General features: G+C 41.6%; 3 protein-coding genes across 4 annotated transcripts in view; 2 read left to right on the forward strand and 1 right to left on the reverse strand.

The window, feature by feature from the left end:
• The window catches only part of rab5ab (RAB5A, member RAS oncogene family, b), a 419,058-nt gene extending 413,447 nt beyond the window's left edge, over positions 1 to 5,611 (forward strand). Inside the window, exon 7 of the mRNA XM_079562275.1 lies at positions 5,599 to 5,611. The gene's annotated coding sequence lies outside the window, so the exon portion shown is untranslated. The remainder of the gene's footprint in view (positions 1 to 5,598) is intronic.
• znf385d (zinc finger protein 385D) overlaps positions 1 to 19,234 on the reverse strand; it is a 465,630-nt gene that overhangs the window by 394,244 nt on the left and 52,152 nt on the right. The gene's annotated exons all lie outside the window — the stretch shown is intronic.
• Positions 9,254 to 19,234, forward strand: part of LOC306967283 (retinoic acid receptor beta-like) — a 31,435-nt gene continuing 21,454 nt past the window's right edge. For both annotated transcript variants that reach the window (XM_079562253.1, XM_079562252.1), the window contains exon 1: positions 9,254 to 9,565. In XM_079562253.1, coding sequence (XP_079418379.1) covers positions 9,358 to 9,565 — 208 coding nt within the window. In that variant the 5' untranslated portion in view covers positions 9,254 to 9,357. The remainder of the gene's footprint in view (positions 9,566 to 19,234) is intronic.

A 19,234-nucleotide genomic window follows, 5' to 3' on the forward strand; every position in this document is an offset into this window, starting at 1 on the left:
CTGGATTTTTGTCTTTTTTTGCTGGATTTTTGTCACTTTTTTGCTGGATTTTTGTCTTTTTTTGCTGGATTTTTGTCACTTTTTTGCTGGATTTTTGTCACTTTTTACTGGATTTTTGTCTTTTTTTGCTGGATATTTGTCACTTTTTTACTGGATTTTTGTCTTTTTTTGCTGGATTTTTGTCACTTTTTTGCTGGATTTTTGTCACTTTTTTGCTGGATTTTTGTCACTTTTTTGCTGGATTTTTGTCTTTTTTTGCTGGATTTTTGTCACTTTTTTGCTGGATTTTTGTCTTTTTTTGCTGGATTTTTGTCACTTTTTTGCTGGATTTTTGTCTTTTTTTGCTGGATTTTTGTCACTTTTTTACTGGATTTTTGTCACTTTTTTGTTGGATTTTTGTTGTTGTTTTTGCTGGATTTTTGTCTTTTTTTGCTGGATTTTTGTCACTTTTTTGCTGGATTTTTGTCTTTTTTTGCTGGATTTTTGTCACTTTTTTGCTGGATTTTTGTCTTTTTTTGCTGGATTTTTGTCACTTTTTACTGGATTTTTGTCTTTTTTTGCTGGATTTTTGTCACTTTTTTGCTGGATTTTTGTCTTTTTTTGCTGGATTTTTGTCACTTTTTTACTGGATTTTTGTCTATTTTTTGCTGGATTTTTGTCACTTTTTACTGGATTTTTGTCTTTTTTTGCTGGATTTTTGTCACTTTTTTGCTGGATTTTTGTCACTTTTTTACTGGATTTTTTTCACTTTTTTACTGGATTTTTGTCTATTTTTTGCTGGATTTTTGTCACTTTTTTGCTGGATTTTTGTCACTTTTTTGCTGGATTTTTGTCACTTTTTTGTTGGATTTTTATCACTTTTTTGCTCTATTTTTGTCACTTTTTTGCTGGATTTTTGTCACTTTTTTTGCTGGATTTTTGTCACTTTTTTGCTGGATTTTTATCACTTTTTTGTTGGATTTTTATCATTTTTTTTGCTGGATTTTTGTCATTTTTGTCAATTTTCATCCTCATTTTCTTCTCGTTTTTTGTCGCTATTTTGAAGAAGCTTTTAGATTTGGAGAATTAGGAGAACAGGAGAAAACATGTTCAGGTGGGAGTTAAGAGGTTAAGCCATTCTTTTAAGCCCCATATGCAGGAGATGTCCACTTGAACTCTTTTTGGGATGCCATACCCAGTACCCTGTACCCCAGACCGCCTCTAGGACTTGTATGCTGCTGGTTTGGTGATTTCCTTTGTGCGGCTCAGGCCTTGTTGCAGCGATCCACAGCCCACTGCTGGTCCTAAACTAAAGTCCGGTGCTTTATGATGCATGCTTTGTGTCACCAATGCCAGACGTGGCTTTGTCGGAGTTACAGGGCAATAAAGTTAAGTGTCCTATTGTGGCCTGCGCTTTTCCCAGGACTTTGACCACTGCAGTCGCTTCTCGCTGCAGACATGCTCTGAGCGGGACTGTGGGATCGTTGGGACGTCGACAGATTTATAAGTTCTAGTTGCACGAACGTGGAAGGGGGCTGTGTTGGAATTGTCGAGGTGCGGAGTGATTTCAGAGCTTGGTCATGGTCGGACTCATGACTTTCACATATACCACTACTTAGGCTTGTATTTAGCGATTCAAAGTGGAAAGAGTGTTGTTGTCTGAGACCAACAACAAAATGAGGCCTGATGATTTGAACTGTCTTTAAATCAGACAAGGTCAGATAAGGTAGTTCAAACCCAGTAGAGGAACAACGTGAAACATTGTTGGTTAAAGACCGACTTGTGTGTGTTTTGGATAAGATTAGAGGAATTGTATGTGAAAAATAGGTCCTTTTTGTGAAATAACTAAGGTAGGGAGGCGATCTGAGGGCATCCTGACATTATAAAATGGCCTCCTTTGTCAATTACTCTTATTTTTGTGTAAGTAGGAACATAAAATAAATTGTGTATTGCAGTATTAGGTGAAACACTAAAGTCTGACCGAGATCGACACGTTTATTTACAAACCAGGCCTCATACAAAACATGCAGGGAACTCACAGATGTGTTAAAGTTTGGCTTGATTTGGTGCTGATCTGATGCTTTCGGTTTTGACACAATTTGTTGAAAAACCAATGACTTCTGATCAGTGTTTCTTCTGAGCGGAACAGACCACGTTGAAACCGTTTTAAAGTCAAACGTCGTAATAATATGGTCTTCGCAGTATTGCACACACATCGAATATCGCTTGTTTGATCAACATGTTTACATCTGTTTACAACTGCTATCTGCCGCCAGAAAAGACCAACTCACACTGAAAATAAGCCCAATAACAAAGTCACTACATCAACACAACTGAACCAGATGTGAAGTGTTTTCTGTCTGAAAAAGCTCATACATGTCACACTGGGGGTTGCTGCTCATTTTGAGGAGCGTGGCTGACAAAGTTTGGGAAACCTCTGATCTCCATAGACTTTTCCTAATTCAGTGTTGGGGAGAATACTTTGTGACTGTATTTACAGAATACTAAATACTTGCATTAAAACTTATTCTGCTGTCCAATCAGAGTATTGTATTTTGAATACCGAGATACTTTCACGTTGATTTGTGTTGTATTTATGTGTAAATATGCCATGTAATTACAAAAATGTAGGCCCCGCCTACGCACGGAACAACTGTTTTAAACGTATTTACCACTAATTAGGACCTATTACACAAAGTCAAACAATGTGGATTTTCTAAGCGGATAAAAGGGGGAACTATATTGTAAGGCGTAATAATACTAGGAGTAGTTCGACATCCGCACAGTAAAATGAAGATATTACTGCACGGATTTCGAACTTCTCCTGGTATTATTACGCCTTACAATATAGTTCCCCCTTTTATCCGCTTAGAAAATCCACATTGTTTAATTGTGTGTAATTATACTTTGTAGTGGAACACTTCATGTAACCATATTTAAAAAGGGAAAACGTGGAAGAGCTTGGTAGCTTCTATCTTGACCTGTTTTGGAGCTATAGAGGAGAGAGGGAGAGGCTAAATGCTAACGCCGTCTGCGCTGTGTTTACGTGACTGAAGGCACGGGTGAAGACCAAACAGGTACAAATGAACTCGTCTAAGCTCAGGTAAGAACATATCTCAGTATGTAAAAACAGTGGCCTGCTCCTATAAAGGAGCTTTACCTGGTTTTACTTCTAGAAATGGAATGAAAATTGTTTTATCCTCCTTTAGTATAATGTAAACGTTTGTGGGCAAAACCATGTCCACCAAATTATAAAACATTTGTATTGATTTTGTGTATTTATGTAGCATTTTTGTGACCCTGAAAAGTGACCCTGCAAGTTGCGAAATATATCTATAAACTGCTTTGCTTATTTGTTGGATAAGTAAACATACACAGTCAGTTAGAGGACACTGAGCAGCTTTTGTACCTTGAAACTCCTGAAAAGCATTGTTGTGGTTCTTCTAAGAATTCCCTGATTTCCAGCAGAATCCTTAGTTTTAGTTTAGATTCTGTGTGACTGTCACGGGAGCCCAAGGCAGAGCAGCGCGCGCGGAGCCTCTTCCTGTTTGCGTGTGACGTCACGGCTCGGAGGGTTCGCGCGGAGGTCAGCTGCAGCACGAGGAGGTTCACGGAGAGTTCAGCTCCTCCTGCCGTCACAGGCCCGCGGGGCGCAGCCCCTGCACGCTCAGGACCGCGAAATCAGGACCAGCATTATTGTCAACGCCACCAACACAAAAAGGCCACTGTACAAGCCTGCGTTTGTGTTAGATTAAATAAAAGAGGAATGGTGGGCGAAGAGGGACACTTTTAAGCAAAGAATCGTGTAAAACTGACAGAAAGAATACAAATGTTTTCAACAAACCCTGAGTGTTTTTTGTTTGATCGTCTCGGACACTCTGAGCACAAACACTGGAACTCCCCAGGGCTGTGCACTTTCCCCCTGGCTCTTCTCCCTGTAAACAAACTGCTGCACCTCCAGTCATCAGTCCGTAAAACTGATCAAGTCTGCTGACGACACCACCCTCATCGGCCTCATCTCGGTGAGTTATTTATTATTTTATTATTGTATCCTCCTTTAGTGTATTGTAAACTCACATGCTTGTAGGGAAAACGGTGTGCATCAAATTATAAAATATTTGTATCAATTTCATGAACTTTCAAGCTATTTTTGCAGCATTTTTGTGAATGTGAGCCAGAAAAGTGACTCTGCAAGTTGTGAAATTTACCTAGAAACTTGTCCCTGAAAAGAATTTGGATTCTACAAATACATTAGAATTTAGTGGCTTCCCCTTTCATTGCAATCAAAAATCAGGTATGGAGCCTTTAAGCTGCTGCCCAAGATACTGGTGCAGCTCTACACGGCCATCCTCTCCTCCTCCATCACCGTGTGGTCCATCCTCTCCTCCTCCATCACCGTGTGGTCCATCCTCACCTCCATCACCGTGTGGTCCATCCTCTCCTCCTCCATCACTGTGTGGTCCATCCTCTCCTCTATCACTGTGTGGTCCATCCTCTCCTCATCACTGTGTGGTCCATCCTCTCCTCCTCCATCACTGTGTGGTCCATCCTCTCCTCCATCACTGTGTGGTCCATCCTCTCCTCCTCCATCACCGTGTGGTCCATCCTCTCCTCCTCCATCACTGTGTGGTCCATCCTCTCCTCCATCACAGTGTGGTCTATCCTCTCCTCCTCCATCACCGTGTGGTCCATCCTCACCTCCTCCATCACCGTGTGGTCCATCCTCTCCTCCATCACAGTGTGGTCCATCCTCTCCTCCTCCATCACTGTGTGGTCCATCCTCACCTCCTCCATCACCGTGTGGTCCATCCTCACCTCCTCCATCACCGTGTGGTCCATCCTCTCCTCCATCACAGTGTGGTCTATCCTCTCCTCCTCCATCACCGTGTGGTCCATCCTCTCCTCCATCACAGTGTGGTCTATCCTCTCCTCCTCCATCACCGTGTGGTCCATCCTCACCTCCTCCATCACCGTGTGGTCCATCCTCTCCTCCATCACTGTGTGGTCCATCCTCTCCTCCATCACTGTGGTCCATCCTCTCCTCCATCACAGTGTGGTCTATCCTCTCCTCCTCCATCACCGTGTGGTCCATCCTCACCTCCTCCATCACCGTGTGGTCCATCCTCTCCTCCTCCATCATCGTGTGGTCCATCCTCTCCTCCATCACTGTGTGGTCTATCCTCTCCTCCTCCATCACAGTGTGGTCTATCCTCTCCTCCTCCATCACCGTGTGGTCCATCCTCACCTCCTCCATCACCGTGTGGTCCATCCTCACCTCCTCCATCACCGTGTGGTCCATCCTCTCCTCCATCACTGTGTGGTCCATCCTCACCTCCTCCATCACCGTGTGGTCCATCCTCTCCTCCTTCACCGTGTGGTCCATCCTCTCCTCCTCCATCACTGTGTGGTCCATCCTCTCCTCCTCCATCACTGTGTGGTCCATCCTCTCCTCCATCACTGTGTGGTCCATCCTCTCCTCCTCCATCACCGTGTGGTCCATCCTCTCCTCCATCACCGTGTGGTCCATCCTCTCCTCCTCCATCACCGTGTGGTCCATCCTCTCCTCCTCCATCACTGTGTGGTCCATCCTCTCCTCCATCACTGTGTGGTCCATCCTCTCCTCCACCATCACTGTGTGGTCCATCCTCTCCTCCTCCATCACTGTGTGGTCCATCCTCTCCTCCATCACTGTGTGGTCCATCCTCACCTCCTCCATCACCGTGTGGTCCATCCTCTCCTCCATCACCGTGTGGTCCATCCTCTCCTCCATCACCGTGTGGTCCATCCTCTCCTCCTCCATCACCGTGTGGTCCATCCTCTCCTCCATCACTGTGTGGTCCATCCTCTCCTCCATCACTGTGTGGTCCATCCTCTCCTCCTCCATCACCGTGTGGTCCATCCTCTCCTCCATCACTGTGTGGTCCATCCTCTCCTCCTCCATCACTGTGTGGTCCATCCTCTCCTCCATCACCGTGTGGTCCATCCTCTCCTCCTCCATCACCGTGTGGTCCATCCTCTCCTCCATCACTGTGTGGTCCATCCTCTCCTCCTCCATCACTGTGTGGTCCATCCTCTCCTCCTCCATCACTGTGTGGTCCATCCTCTCCTCCATCACCGTGTGGTCCATCCTCTCCTCCATCACCGTGTGGTCCATCCTCTCCTCCTCCATCACCGTGTGGTCCATCCTCTCCTCCATCACAGTGTGGTCCATCCTCTCCTCCTCCATCACTGTGTGGTCCATCCTCACCTCCTCCATCACCGTGTGGTCCATCCTCTCCTCCTCCATCACAGTGTGGTCCATCCTCTCCTCCTCCATCATCGTGTGGTCCATCCTCTCCTCCTCCATCACCGTGTGGTCCATCCTCTCCTCCATCACTGTGTGGTCCATCCTCTCCTCCATCACTGTGTGGTCCATCCTCTCCTCCATCACTGTGTGGTCCATCCTCTCCTCCATCACCGTGTGGTCCATCCTCTCCTCCATCACCGTGTGGTCCATCCTCTCTTCCATCACCGTGTGGTCCATCCTCTCCTCCTCCATCACTGTGTGGTCCATCCTCTCCTCCTCCATCACAGTGTGGTCCATCCTCTCCTCCTCCATCATCGTGTGGTCCATCCTCTCCTCCTCCATCACTGTGTGGTCCATCCTCACCTCCTCCATCATCGTGTGGTCCATCCTCTCCTCCTCCATCACTGTGTGGTCCATCCTCTCCTCCTCCATCATCGTGTGGTCCATCCTCTCCTCCTCCATCACTGTGTGGTCCATCCTCACCTCCTCCATCACCGTGTGGTCCATCCTCTCCTCCTCCATCATCGTGTGGTCCATCCTCTCCTCCTCCATCACCGTGTGGTCCATCCTCTCCTCCTCCATCACAGTGTGGTCCATCCTCTCCTCCTCCATCACCGTGTGGTCCATCCTCTCCTCCATCACTGTGTGGTCCATCCTCTCCTCCTCCATCACTGTGTGGTCCATCCTCTCCTCCTCCATCACTGTGGTCCATCCTCTCCTCCTCCATCACCGTGTGGTCCATCCTCTCCTCCTCCATCACAGTGTGGTCCATCCTCTCCTCCTCCATCACTGTGTGGTCCATCCTCTCCTCCTCCTCCATCACTGTGTGGTCCATCCTCTCCTCCTCCTCCATCACCGTGTGGTCCATCCTCTCCTCCTCCATCACTGTGTGGTCCATCCTCACCTCCTCCATCACCGTGTGGTCCATCCTCTCCTCCACCATCACCGTGTGGTCCATCCTCTCCTCCTCCATCACAGTGTGGTCCATCCTCTCCTCCTTCACTGTGTGGTCCATCCTCTCCTCCACCATCACTGTGTGGTCCATCCTCTCCTCCATCACCGTGTGGTCCATCCTCTCCTCCATCACTGTGTGGTCCATCCTCTCCTCCTCCATCACCGTGTGGTCCATCCTCTCCTCCTCCATCACCGTGTGGTCCATCCTCTCCTCCATCACTGTGTGGTCCATCCTCTCCTCATCCATCACCGTGTGGTCCATCCTCTCCTCCATCACTGTGTGGTCCATCCTCTCCTCATCCATCACTGTGTGGTCCATCCTCTCCTCTTCCATCACTGTGTGGTCCATCCTCTCCTCCATCACAGTGTGGTCCATCCTCTCCTCCATCACCGTGTGGTCCATCCTCTCCTCCATCACCGTGTGGTCCATCCTCTCCTCATCACCGTGTGGTCCATCCTCTCCTCCTCCATCACCGTGTGGTCGAAACACTTCATTTGGACAATCAGCTTTCTCTGTATGAGGCACTAAAGCCTGGAATTGTTCACCCTCTGACCTGCAGGGGGCGTCAAACTGGGTCCTTTTCAAACACAAACTTAAAGACTTTTTAATCAGAGGTCAGAAATGTGACCACTGACCGTCTGCTCTGCTGTGTTTCTATAGTGTTGTGCTGTATTATGATATGTGTTTTAACTATGTATTTGTTTTGTAAAAGCCCAAAAGGGGACGGACATTGAGAATTAGCTTTGGCTAAAATGTTGTAGTAACATGAGTTTATGTGACATACTTGTCCCTATTCAAATAAACTTAAATAAAAAAGAAAGTACTGTGAAGTAACATGTGTAATAACCCCTTTGCAGAACACATGCCCTGTATTTACATCACTATCTGCGTCACTTTATCAGCCACGTGCACTCTGATGTAAACCTGCACTGCTGATACTGACTAGAACATCTGTTTTCTTTATTATTTACTGTTTGCCAAGGACTTTGTGGGGACTAAACTATAGTCATTGTATGTAAGATACTGAACTGTTTCATTTCTATATGTATTTTTCACATTTCCTGCCTGTTTGCATCTCATCTTACTCGGAGGCGTGCGGGTCGGATCACAGCTGACCCTTCTCACCCTGGACACGGACTATTCACCCCCTCCCCTCAGGCAGGAGGCTACGGTCCATACAGACCCACACTCCCCGCCACGTGAATCAGACTCATGAATAATAAACAATAACTCTGTGTCAGACTCATGAACGTCATAACCTGTTCCAGCCATGTGCACAGCTCTGTCACTATGATCTGCACCTGCACTCACACTGCTGTTCTGTGTCAAATTGTTCTTGTCCTTATCCTATTTTATATTATTTTATTTTATTTTATTGTTTTATTTATCTATTATTTATTATTTTATTATTTATTATTTTTTATAATTTATTTATTTATTTTTATTTTATTATTTATTATTTATTATTTATTATTTATTATTTATTATTTATTATTTATTATTTATTTTATTATTTTATATTTATATTTATATTTTATATATATTATAACACATAATATTGTTGTTTCATGTTGCATGACTGAACCGGGGGTAAAAAAAATCCTACTTTGTGAACCTGAAACAATTCTGCATCACAAATAGCAAAAATAAAATAGATAAATAGGCCTGCGGATATGAGTGACAGACTGGCCCCGGAAGTGTATAACAAAATGACCCGCTGAAGTGTTTTTTTCTGTGATATAAAACTAAATGGATGACTGTGTGAAAATGAGGGCATTTGTGTTTTCTTGTAGTGGGCCTTGAATGCGCGGTCGTGAGTCTGCAGCAGGTCGCTCCTCCAGGCTGCAGAGGACCCCCCCCCCTCCTCCTCCTCCTGCTGCTGCAGCCTGCCCTGCGCGGTCCCGGACCTCAGTCTGCACCAAGACCCGGCGCTTCGTCAACACTCAGGCTCTGCGCACACGTGAACAGGCGAACTTTCTACGCCCGTCGGCCACATTTTCGTCTCCTTTTTCTTTTGTGCGTCACCATGCGCTGGAAAATAACTTGTGCGAGCTGAACGTGCGCGCACGCCCCTCCGCGCGGCCGTTATATAGATTTGTTTTTATTTTTAACCCTAAACCTTTGCTGCGGGAGCGCGATGTTCGACTTCCTGGAGTGGGAGTCCTTCGGAGGTCCCTCGGTGGAGCTTTTGGATTTCTACACGGCCAGCTCCTCCAGCCCCATCCCGGGACAGGACGAGCCCGAGCAGCCTCCTCCTCCTCCTCCTCCTCCTCCAGACCTGGCGACGCTCTTCCCGGAGCTGCTGCTGCTGGAGCCGGACTGGCACCAACGCCGCTGCTCACAGTGTAGGTGCACAGACGCTGAGCCTCCAGGACGGGGACGGGGTTTGTGTAGAAGTTCCATTCCTGGGTCAGTTGTCTGTTTTCGTGTGGTTTGCGCCGGTTCAGGCTCTGGTCAGACACTGATTCAGCGCGTCTCTCTGGATTGATTTGGGTCATTTGAGGGCCTTTTGCTCCGAATGCATTTTTCTCCCATTCTTGCAAAATGTCCTGCAGACTCTTAACCTCTTACCCTCCGCCTTAACCGAGCACAGTTTCTCCAGTTCGGCTTTACCCAAATCTAACAAGTTCTCATCTGGCGCTTACAGCATATTGGCCAGAGTAACAAAACAGATCCTTTTCCTCACATTGCTGCCTCAATGGTGTCACTTTTTCACATTCTTTTTCATCTCATATTTGCCAGAGTTTGACACATTTTGGTTGTTTTTTTGTTACATTTTTATTTATTTTTTTGTTACATTTTTATTATTTTTTGTCACATTTTTGTTATTTTTTTGTCACATTTTATTTATTTTTTTGTCACATTTTTGTTATTTTTTGTCACATTTTTATTTATTTTTTTTGTCACATTTTTGTTATTTTTTGTCACATTTTTATTTATTTTTTTGTCACATTTTTATTTAGTTTTTTGTCATATTTTTGTTATTTTTTTGTCACATTTTTATTATTTTTTTGTCACATTTTATTTATTTTTTTGTCATATTTTTATTTATTTTTTTGTCACATTTTTATTTATTTTTTTGTCACATTTTTATTTATTTATTTTCACATTTTTATTTATTTTTTGTCACATTTTTATTATTTTTTTGTCACATTTTATTTATTTTTTTGTCATATTTTTATTTATTTTTTTGTCACATTTTTATTTATTTTTTGTCACATTTTTGATTTGATTGTTTTTTTTTTACACTTTTTCCAAAAAGCTTTTACACTTGGGTTAAACCAAACTGGAGAGAAAGTGCCCTGTTCAGGTGGGAGGTACAATATTTAAACTGAAGATCGCTCAGAGGGACTTTTCTAGGGCTGGGATGATACACATACACTTTTGGTTGTCATCCAATAGGAATACATACTACCATACTCAATATATGTGTGTCATATCATATATGTCAATGCACGAAATATTAAATATAGGCTTTGTTCATTATAACAAACTGCAATGTTTCCCCTTATGAAATAGATAAGAAAGTGCAAGTTGAGTTTCCAAAATGTATGAATGAAATACAAATCAGTCTGATAATGATCAAAACATTTTGAAAACAGCAGAAGAGTTTTAAACGTTTGGCCTCTTTTATTTAAACCAATCAGCACTAAAACTGGATATAACAGAACTAGGCTATGTTTAAAGCCACACTGCAGAGAATTATACCTAAAAAGAAACTGACATACAAGCATTTATATCATGACAGATATTCTTCATCATTGAAAAATACCTCCTAAATGAACAAACACACATTTATGAGGCTCATTTCTCCTAAGATATGATTGTAAACTTTACTGGGAGTGGGTCCGTCTCCAGCTTGTCTTCATAGAGATGTGACTAAAGGCAGTAGTAGAATTTGAGATTTAAACAGGTTAGTTTCTTATCCAAATCTATTCTTTTATCACTCGCTGTCGCTGCAGTAATAGCATTTTCTGTGTTGAGCTGGTCATTAGAGAATGTTTTGTTTTGCCGGCAACAGTTGAGTCCAAAATGTTACGCAGTGTACCTTTAAGTTAAGAACATTTGTATATGTTTTTTTTTTCTATGACTGTTGAGTTTGAAAAGTACACGTTTGTTAAGTGTGACCTCACGACTTCCGCTTCTGGGTCGTCGCAGACCAGCAAATATGCAAGAAAAAAAAATAAAAACTCTGAAAAACAACAATCAATATTTGTGAAACTCAACAGAGTGACTGAACCTACTTATTTCTCAGACTCATGAGCCAAAAATGCCACACTTACTGCTAAAAAAGTCATGTTTACTAAAGTCAGTACTTCCGGGGTTAGCGTAGCTGCTGCGCCGTTAGCATTCATCTCCGCTAACCCGGATGTAGCGATTCTGGTAAATATGACTTTTACAGCAGTAGGTTCAGCATGTTTGGCTCATGGGCCTGATAAATAAGTCTGTTCAGTAACTCTCTGTAGAGTTTCACAAATATTGATTGTGGTATTAAGAGTTTTTTGTAGTTTCTCGCACATCTCAGGACCCGGAAGTAGAGCTGTGACGTCACCACTTAACAAACGTATTACGATACATAGTTTCCGATACGACACGTGTATCACAACAAAGTAGTATCACGATATATTTCAAAACGATATTTTGCCCTAGCCCTAGATTTCTCAATTTCTAATTCCTGCCAGATTTAGTGAGCGTTAGTGAGCCCCAAAGAAGGCGGCAAATGTTTAATTAAAAAATACAATTAAATAGCAAATAACTAGTCTAGTTTATCCATTAACTCAGACCCCAAAACCCCTCTGAACAAATATGTGTAGCTAATATGCCAACAAAATAAAGCCCTCAATGAAAACCTGGCTTTATCCAATATTAAGATTTCTTTGTCACATTATTATTATTTTTTGTCACATTTTATTTATTTTTTTGTCACATTTTTATTATTTTTTGTCACATTTTTATTTATTTTTTGTCACATTTTTATTATTTTTTGTCACATTTTTATTATTTTTTGTCACATTTTATTTATTTTTTGTCACATTTTTATTTATTTTTTTGTCACATTTTTATTATTTTTTGTCACATTTTATTTATTTTTTGTCACATTTTTATTTATTTTTTTGTCACATTTTCATTATTTTTTGTCACATTTTTGATTTGATTGTTTTTTTTTTACACTTTTTCCAAAAAGTGTAAAATATCAGCAATATTAGCATAGCATTATTTTTTACATGAAAACAGTGAATGAAAGAAAGCTTTCAATACATTTGATCATGTCAGTAAGTAATGCATGGCCAGTATTTACATCCAACGTTTAGCCAGAAACTGTCCATCAGTCACTCTCTGTCCGTGATGTTTTCCTGAACTATTCTTTGATTTGTGTAAGACATTATTGGGAAATACCGCAAAGAATATTAGTCTACCGTTCAGAATATTTCAGTTTTTTTGACCTGTGCAAATCAACTGACGGCAGATACGGATGTCACAATTGTTGTGTGGAAAAATGGTACTATTTTACTATTATTCATGAGCATCACCATGAAGGACACCTGGTTCTTTTGGGACTCTTCCTTTGGCAAAGTTCTGCAATTATTTAGCCTTCCTGTGTTTTCAGTTCATGTTCTTCAGCCCTTACCGGTGAGTGTGCCCCGTTTGGCTCGTGTGCAGCAGCTCTTTACTGTGTGTCCTGAAAACATCCAAATAACTGACTCAAAAATGTTGAATCGTCACATAGGGCTGCTCGATTATTGAAAAAATAATCACGATTATTTTTGTCATAATTGAAATCACGATTATTCAAACGATTATTTGTTGCCTTTAAAAAAATCCATCAAAAAAAGACAAAAATCCATCAAAAAAAGACAAAAATCCATCAAAAAAGTGACAAAAATCCATCAAAAAATGACAAAAATCCAGAAAAAAAAGTGACAAAAATCCATTAAAAAAAGACAAAAATCCATCAAAAAAAAAAAGACAACAATCCAGCAAAAAATGACAAAAATCCAGCAAAAAATGACAAAAATCCACAAATTAAAAATTTGAAAGAAAAATAAATAAATAAAATAAAATCGTTTTTTTGCGATTATGCTAATTTTGTAATCGTTTACTATTGTAATCGAAATCGTAATCGAATTTCGATTAATTGCACAGCCCTATCGTAACATCCCTAAATAAGTAACAAATCTTGCACAAATATTGAATCAGTTCAAGAATGCAGTCTTTACTTGGGTTAGGCTCTCAGACAGTCCAGATTTAAAGGAGCTCATGGGAATGTCTTCCTGAAGCTGGAGAGGGAAACTGTGTCCATAGAATTGTGTATGTTCAGCTTGACTTCTGTAATGTAGGATTATGCACCAGCTGCTGATGTTTTATCACTAAGGGACATATTATGTGTCAAATAAATGTAGTCACTTGATGCTGCACTATATCCAGTCTGATGGTGAATACAACTCCAAGTTTAGACCAACATGAAAGTGAGATTGTTACATTAGTTTAGTTTCTTATCTTTTAAGTTTCTCTCAAATGTGGAGGCTCCGGGACATGTTTCAAATGTGCACCGTGACTTGGGATTTTTTTTTTTTTTTTTTCATTTGCAAATATGTCAATAAACTCTTCCAATGGAGTGAGCAAAATAACTAGTCCACAGTCACGCTGCCCATTGAAGTGTGTCAAAGGCTTTCTCTGGCCTAATTCCTCCGCTGGGTGAGTTTCTGAAGCGGATTTCCAGCTGAAACTGTGACCTGATTATATCACTATGAGCTTAGCGAGATACATAGTAGGGGCGTGACCATATGTCGATTTAGCAATATATCGCAATATATCAGAGTCAATATGTCCCGTTCACAACATTCTAGAACGTCATGTGGAAATGTGAGTCGGAGGGAGCAGGGGCGGTTACAACGGGACAGAAAGGAAAGAAACGTCCAAATGTTTTATCTGAACATTATTTTAGGGCTAGCCGTTAACCATAATTTTGACGGTCAGTTGCCAGTTATCACAATAGAAAAAGATCAATATGGCACAATTGGAACGAAAACCTCACAAATAATGATCTGGCGGCCATTTGTATATTTTAGTTTGGAGATTTCTTTCAAAAATGGTCTCTCTCCAATAGAGCTGTATTGGCACCTGCTCCATCTGACCTTATGACATCATCACATTCACTTTAGAACATGAACGCAACCTATGACTGTCCAGAATACGATAATGATCTATATAATTATTAGGGCTGCCTCCAAACACAAGTATTGAAAGTATCGTGATGCTTGATAAAGTGGATCACTACTCAGTACTGCAGATGATCCGATCCGATATTTTGTCCCAGCCCTATTGATTATAAATAAGATGATCTTGTGGTTATTTCATTCCTTTTGGAAACAGGACTGTGTTTTTGTATGTGTGTAAATGAAGGACCATTTAGACTGTGGTCCAAATGATTCTGCAAATGATATTTTTCTAAGATTTTCTAAATTATCAACTCAAATGTCAGTCAGCATAATTTTCAAGCCTTTAACTGTTAGAGGATCATGTGAATGTGATTGATGATAGCAGTATTTGATTCAAAAATAAATATAGTAAACAACTCAAAATCCACTGTTCCAAATTATTATACAACTCTTCGTTTCAATACATTTTAAAGCTAGTAATTGAATGAAAATGGTCATTTGTTGAATTTGTAGCATTAGGAGGTCATACTTACTGAAATCAAAAGCTATTTCAATCAAAAACATCTTAACAGGTCAAGTTATATTTTACCATAGGAGCCCTTCTTTGAGCAGCTTCAAAATCCTTAAATCCATTAAACTTGTGAGTTTTTGTAGAGTTTCTGCTTGGATTTGTTTGCAGGATGTTAGAATAGCCTCCCAGAGCTGCTGTTTGGATGAAAACTGCCTCCCACCCTCAGAGAAGTTTTTTTTGTTGAGGCTCCAAAGGTTCTCAATAGGGATGAGGTCAGGGGAGGAGGGGGTCCACATCATGAGTTTCTCTCCTTTTATGCCCATAGCAGCCAGTGATGCAGAGGTTTTCTTTACAGCAGGACATGGTGCATTGTCATGATGAAGATGATTTTGTTCGGGAAAGCACAGCTCTTCTTTTTGTATCATAGAAGAAAGTGGTCAGTCAGAAACTGAACTGAAACTCTGAAAATATTTTTCTGAGGTCATTTTCACACCTGCACACATTTTTTCCTACCCAATGTTTCCTTGTTTTTGTCACAGTTTATCTCAATTTCCATTGGAGATAAACCTGATATTGTACATTTGCCGAATATCACAAGTTATGTTTAGTCTGGGGACCACCAATTTATTTCTCGTAGAGAGAGGTTTATTGGGCGCTACGAATGTCTATCATATGTGTCTGCAGTGGCCACAGCCAATCGTCTGATTGTATCAGGTCACGTATGACGTACCCGCTGTAAACTTTCGAACTAAACCCCCCCCATGTAAAGTAACGTTAAAAATGGCATTTTTCTTTAAAAATAGTACTTTATTGTAGGTTATTGCGATGTTACCGTTTTACCCAGAGGTCCCCACCATAGGGAACATAGTATACTGTATTCTTTAAAAGTTGCTCATTGTGTGATTTAAACTACAGGGTTAGTTCCTTGATGTAAAGTGTTTGAGCCTAAAGTAGGTGGTAAAAGGCTTTATAAATGTGACCCTTTACCATTCAGACCATGCGGAAAATGTACATTTTCTGTCATCTTTGCTCAAAAGTTACCCGTTTTGACCAATTTGAATTAATGTGGTAATGTGGTTGGTGCTTATAATTTACAAAGCAAACCATTTAAACAAAGTACGTTCCCTTATTGTAAACAAAAATCTTATTTTATCAAACTTTGTCAAAGAAGGACTTAAAAAAATGACAGTATCATCTCATATCAAAAAGACAAACTTGGGAAAGCCAGGACTGAAAGTGAACGTTGGCCATGTGCTTTTGTTTTAGGCTGAAAGATTGAAACGTTTCCTCGCTGAGCAGACGTTTCTCGCATGTTTGTGAATGTGGCGTTTGGGGAGAGTGAGCGAGCGGCTCTCGTTTGTGAGCGAGTGCGTCCCGGGGCAGTGTGGGGTCACCGCGGGTTCATCTGATGGTCAGTGGCGAGGCAGGAGGACACTGAGGAGGGAGAGCTCCACCTGGAGATCAACACATCACTGTGCAACTGGCTGCTGGACTTTCTGACGGGGAGACCACAGGCTGTACGGGTCCTCCAGAACCCTCACACTGAACACGGGGGCTCCCCAAGGCTGTGTGCTGAGCCCCCTCCTGTTCACTCTGCTGACCCATGACTGCACTTCAAAGTACGACTCAAACCTCTTCATCAAGTTTGTAGACGACACAACTCGGGATGGGAATTGATACGATTTATTGATATCAATGCCATCAGTAATTTTGCCCATTGATTCAATTCCTTATCAATTCTCTTATCGATGCCTGACTTGTCCGTGTGTTGGGGAAAAGCAAGGAATGGGGAAAAAAATATGTTTAAAGGAGAGATGTACTACTGTTAACCAAAGCCTACCGTCATAGCTAGAGGTTTTGTTTTTTGTTAATTTGGCTTTAAAATAATAACAAATTAATTTGAATAGAGTGAATTATTATTGTTGAGGGGCACCCGAGAGATTTTATTGGTATTGATAAGGGGGCCGCGAGGTCCCGCGCTGTCCCTAAAGATGATAGTTTAAACATATAGTCTATGATGTTGTTTAAGTTATATAGACGCATTGAGTTGCCTTGTGTACGAAATGCCTTACGTATTTTAACTTAAACAAATCTGATGTTCTTCTGAGGACAGCTCTGTATGAAGCTTTGGAATTGCAAAAAGTCATCTAACTTACACAGCACTGTAGACTGAACTGATGAGTCCAGACGGAAGATTTAGAGTTGGTTTAGAGCCGGCAAGAGGCAAACCTAGATTTTCAAGATGAGAATCAGCTTTGGACTGCATTGTTTCCACTGAGAAATGATAATGATCGCAAATGTGTCTAATTAAATACAGTTTGTTACAGCAGCAACTTGTAGCTCTGTGTCTCTGTGGCATCCAGCCGACTGCTCCACTTTTAAACTGAAGAAAAGCCTGTGTTTCTTGTGAATCTGTGCTGGAGTTTCCACAGCTTGTTTCAGCTCGTTTGATAAACTGACCAGTGCAGACCGCTTACACTGCTGCATACATTACAGTGTGCTACGACATCACGGCGCAGTTGATAATTCAAAGAAAGAAATATAATATCATTGCCGCTGATATTATCTGCCGCTTTTTCAAACCCATATTTCACATTTGGTTGGACTTTGGAACAAGTTTCCTCATGACCTGCACTCTCTGGACGCCTTACAAAAGCTTTCTAGTCTTGTTTTAGTAGTATTTCACTTCATTCGTGCAGTTTTGAAGAATCCTGTTCATTTGATGTTTTGTTTTTTTCTACTTCTACCCAGCCCTGTTGCATAGGCACAGGGCTGGTACTGTTGAACAATATCAGTCTGGTATCAGAAAAAATGTTTGAGATATAACGGTATCGAAAGCCGGTTATATCTGAAGTTATATCTTTAGATTCACGTTTTGATGCTGTTGGTCCAGGGACAGGATTAAAGGAACGGATTTAGTTGTTCTCAAATAATTGATTTTCTTTGGCCCAATTTTTTCACTTTTTTGTTTTTCACTATTTTTCCCCCTCATTTTTGCTCATATTTTATTACTAATATTTTCTCTAATCCCCCCCACACACACACATTTTTTCCTACCCAATGTTTCCTTGTTTTTGCCACAATTTATCTCAATTTCCATTGGAGATGAACCTGATATTGTACATTTGCAGATCTACCACACATTATTGTTCCTTTTTGTGGTTCTAGAAGACAAATATTTGAGGATAGGTATCAAAGAGAGTATCGTTCAGGTATCGGTATGGAAAACCAAGTGTCATTTAAGTACTGGTATTGGTACTCAGCCCTAGTCAGACTGTTTTCCTTTAGGGGCGAGTAATTCCCACAAAAATGAGCGAAAGCGGCTTATGTCCAGCCCTGGGGTGTCCCTCCTCGGCTCCACATGGACCACATTCATGTCTTTGTGCGTGTTTGACGGTGGCATTGTTAGGTGCTGCCCCCCAGCGCAGGCCGCAGCAGACCCCGCGCCGCAGCCTCATCACTCAGGGCTTTGTGTGGGTGAGAGTCCGCTGCGGTGGGTGTCCCGGTGTGACCTGCTCTCCCAGGTTCACCCAGGGGCCACGGGTTCAAGGGGATGGGAGGGGAAAGGGGGCGCAGACTGGAGCGGCTTTGTGTGGCAGCTGACGGCTCAGAGAGGCAATGCATCATCTTTCCCCCACTTCCATTCACGCTGTGGTGTTTGAACTTCTCTCTGCTTTCACTGTGTGGTCAGTGAAAGCAGAGGTCAATTTAGAGAGTTTTCTCCCTGAGCATCTTGGGGCCAGTTGTTCTAAAACTGTAATCTGGATCAAAATGATCCGGATTTGGAAATCCCATTTTTTGCTATTCAGGATCAGGTAATCCGTTTTACTGTTAGGCCGTTTTTTCAAAGCAACATTGAATTGGATCACCCTGATCCAGATACACAGGATTCAAGATCACCAAATCCAGATTACCAGTGCTCTAAATATCACAGTGTACCAGCAATGTAAAGAACAACAGGTAGAAGAGCCAACATGGGGCCCTTTAAGTGTTTTTTATTGACTGAGTGGACGTGTAGTAAGGGATTCATCTCTGATGATTGCTTTGTTGAAATTAATATACAGAGATGAATGATAGACATATTGAATATGTTATTTCTGTTTGTTCGTATCTGTATTATGTTATGGGGACAAGATATATATATTTTTTTTTACTTTACTATACTGAAAGTACTTTACTTTATATATTGGTCGTCTATATGTCTTTATCTACTTCATCACCGTAACAGTTGAACAAATCAAGTACAAAATATAAATACAAATTGATTATTTGACTAATTTCAAAATGTTGATATATTTTCTTCTTGAGATCCTTCCCCCTGTTAGGATCAGGATAATCCTGAA

This window comes from Gobius niger, assembly GCF_951799975.1.
Source record: "Gobius niger genome assembly, chromosome: 8".
NCBI lineage: Eukaryota > Metazoa > Chordata > Actinopteri > Gobiiformes > Gobiidae > Gobius > Gobius niger.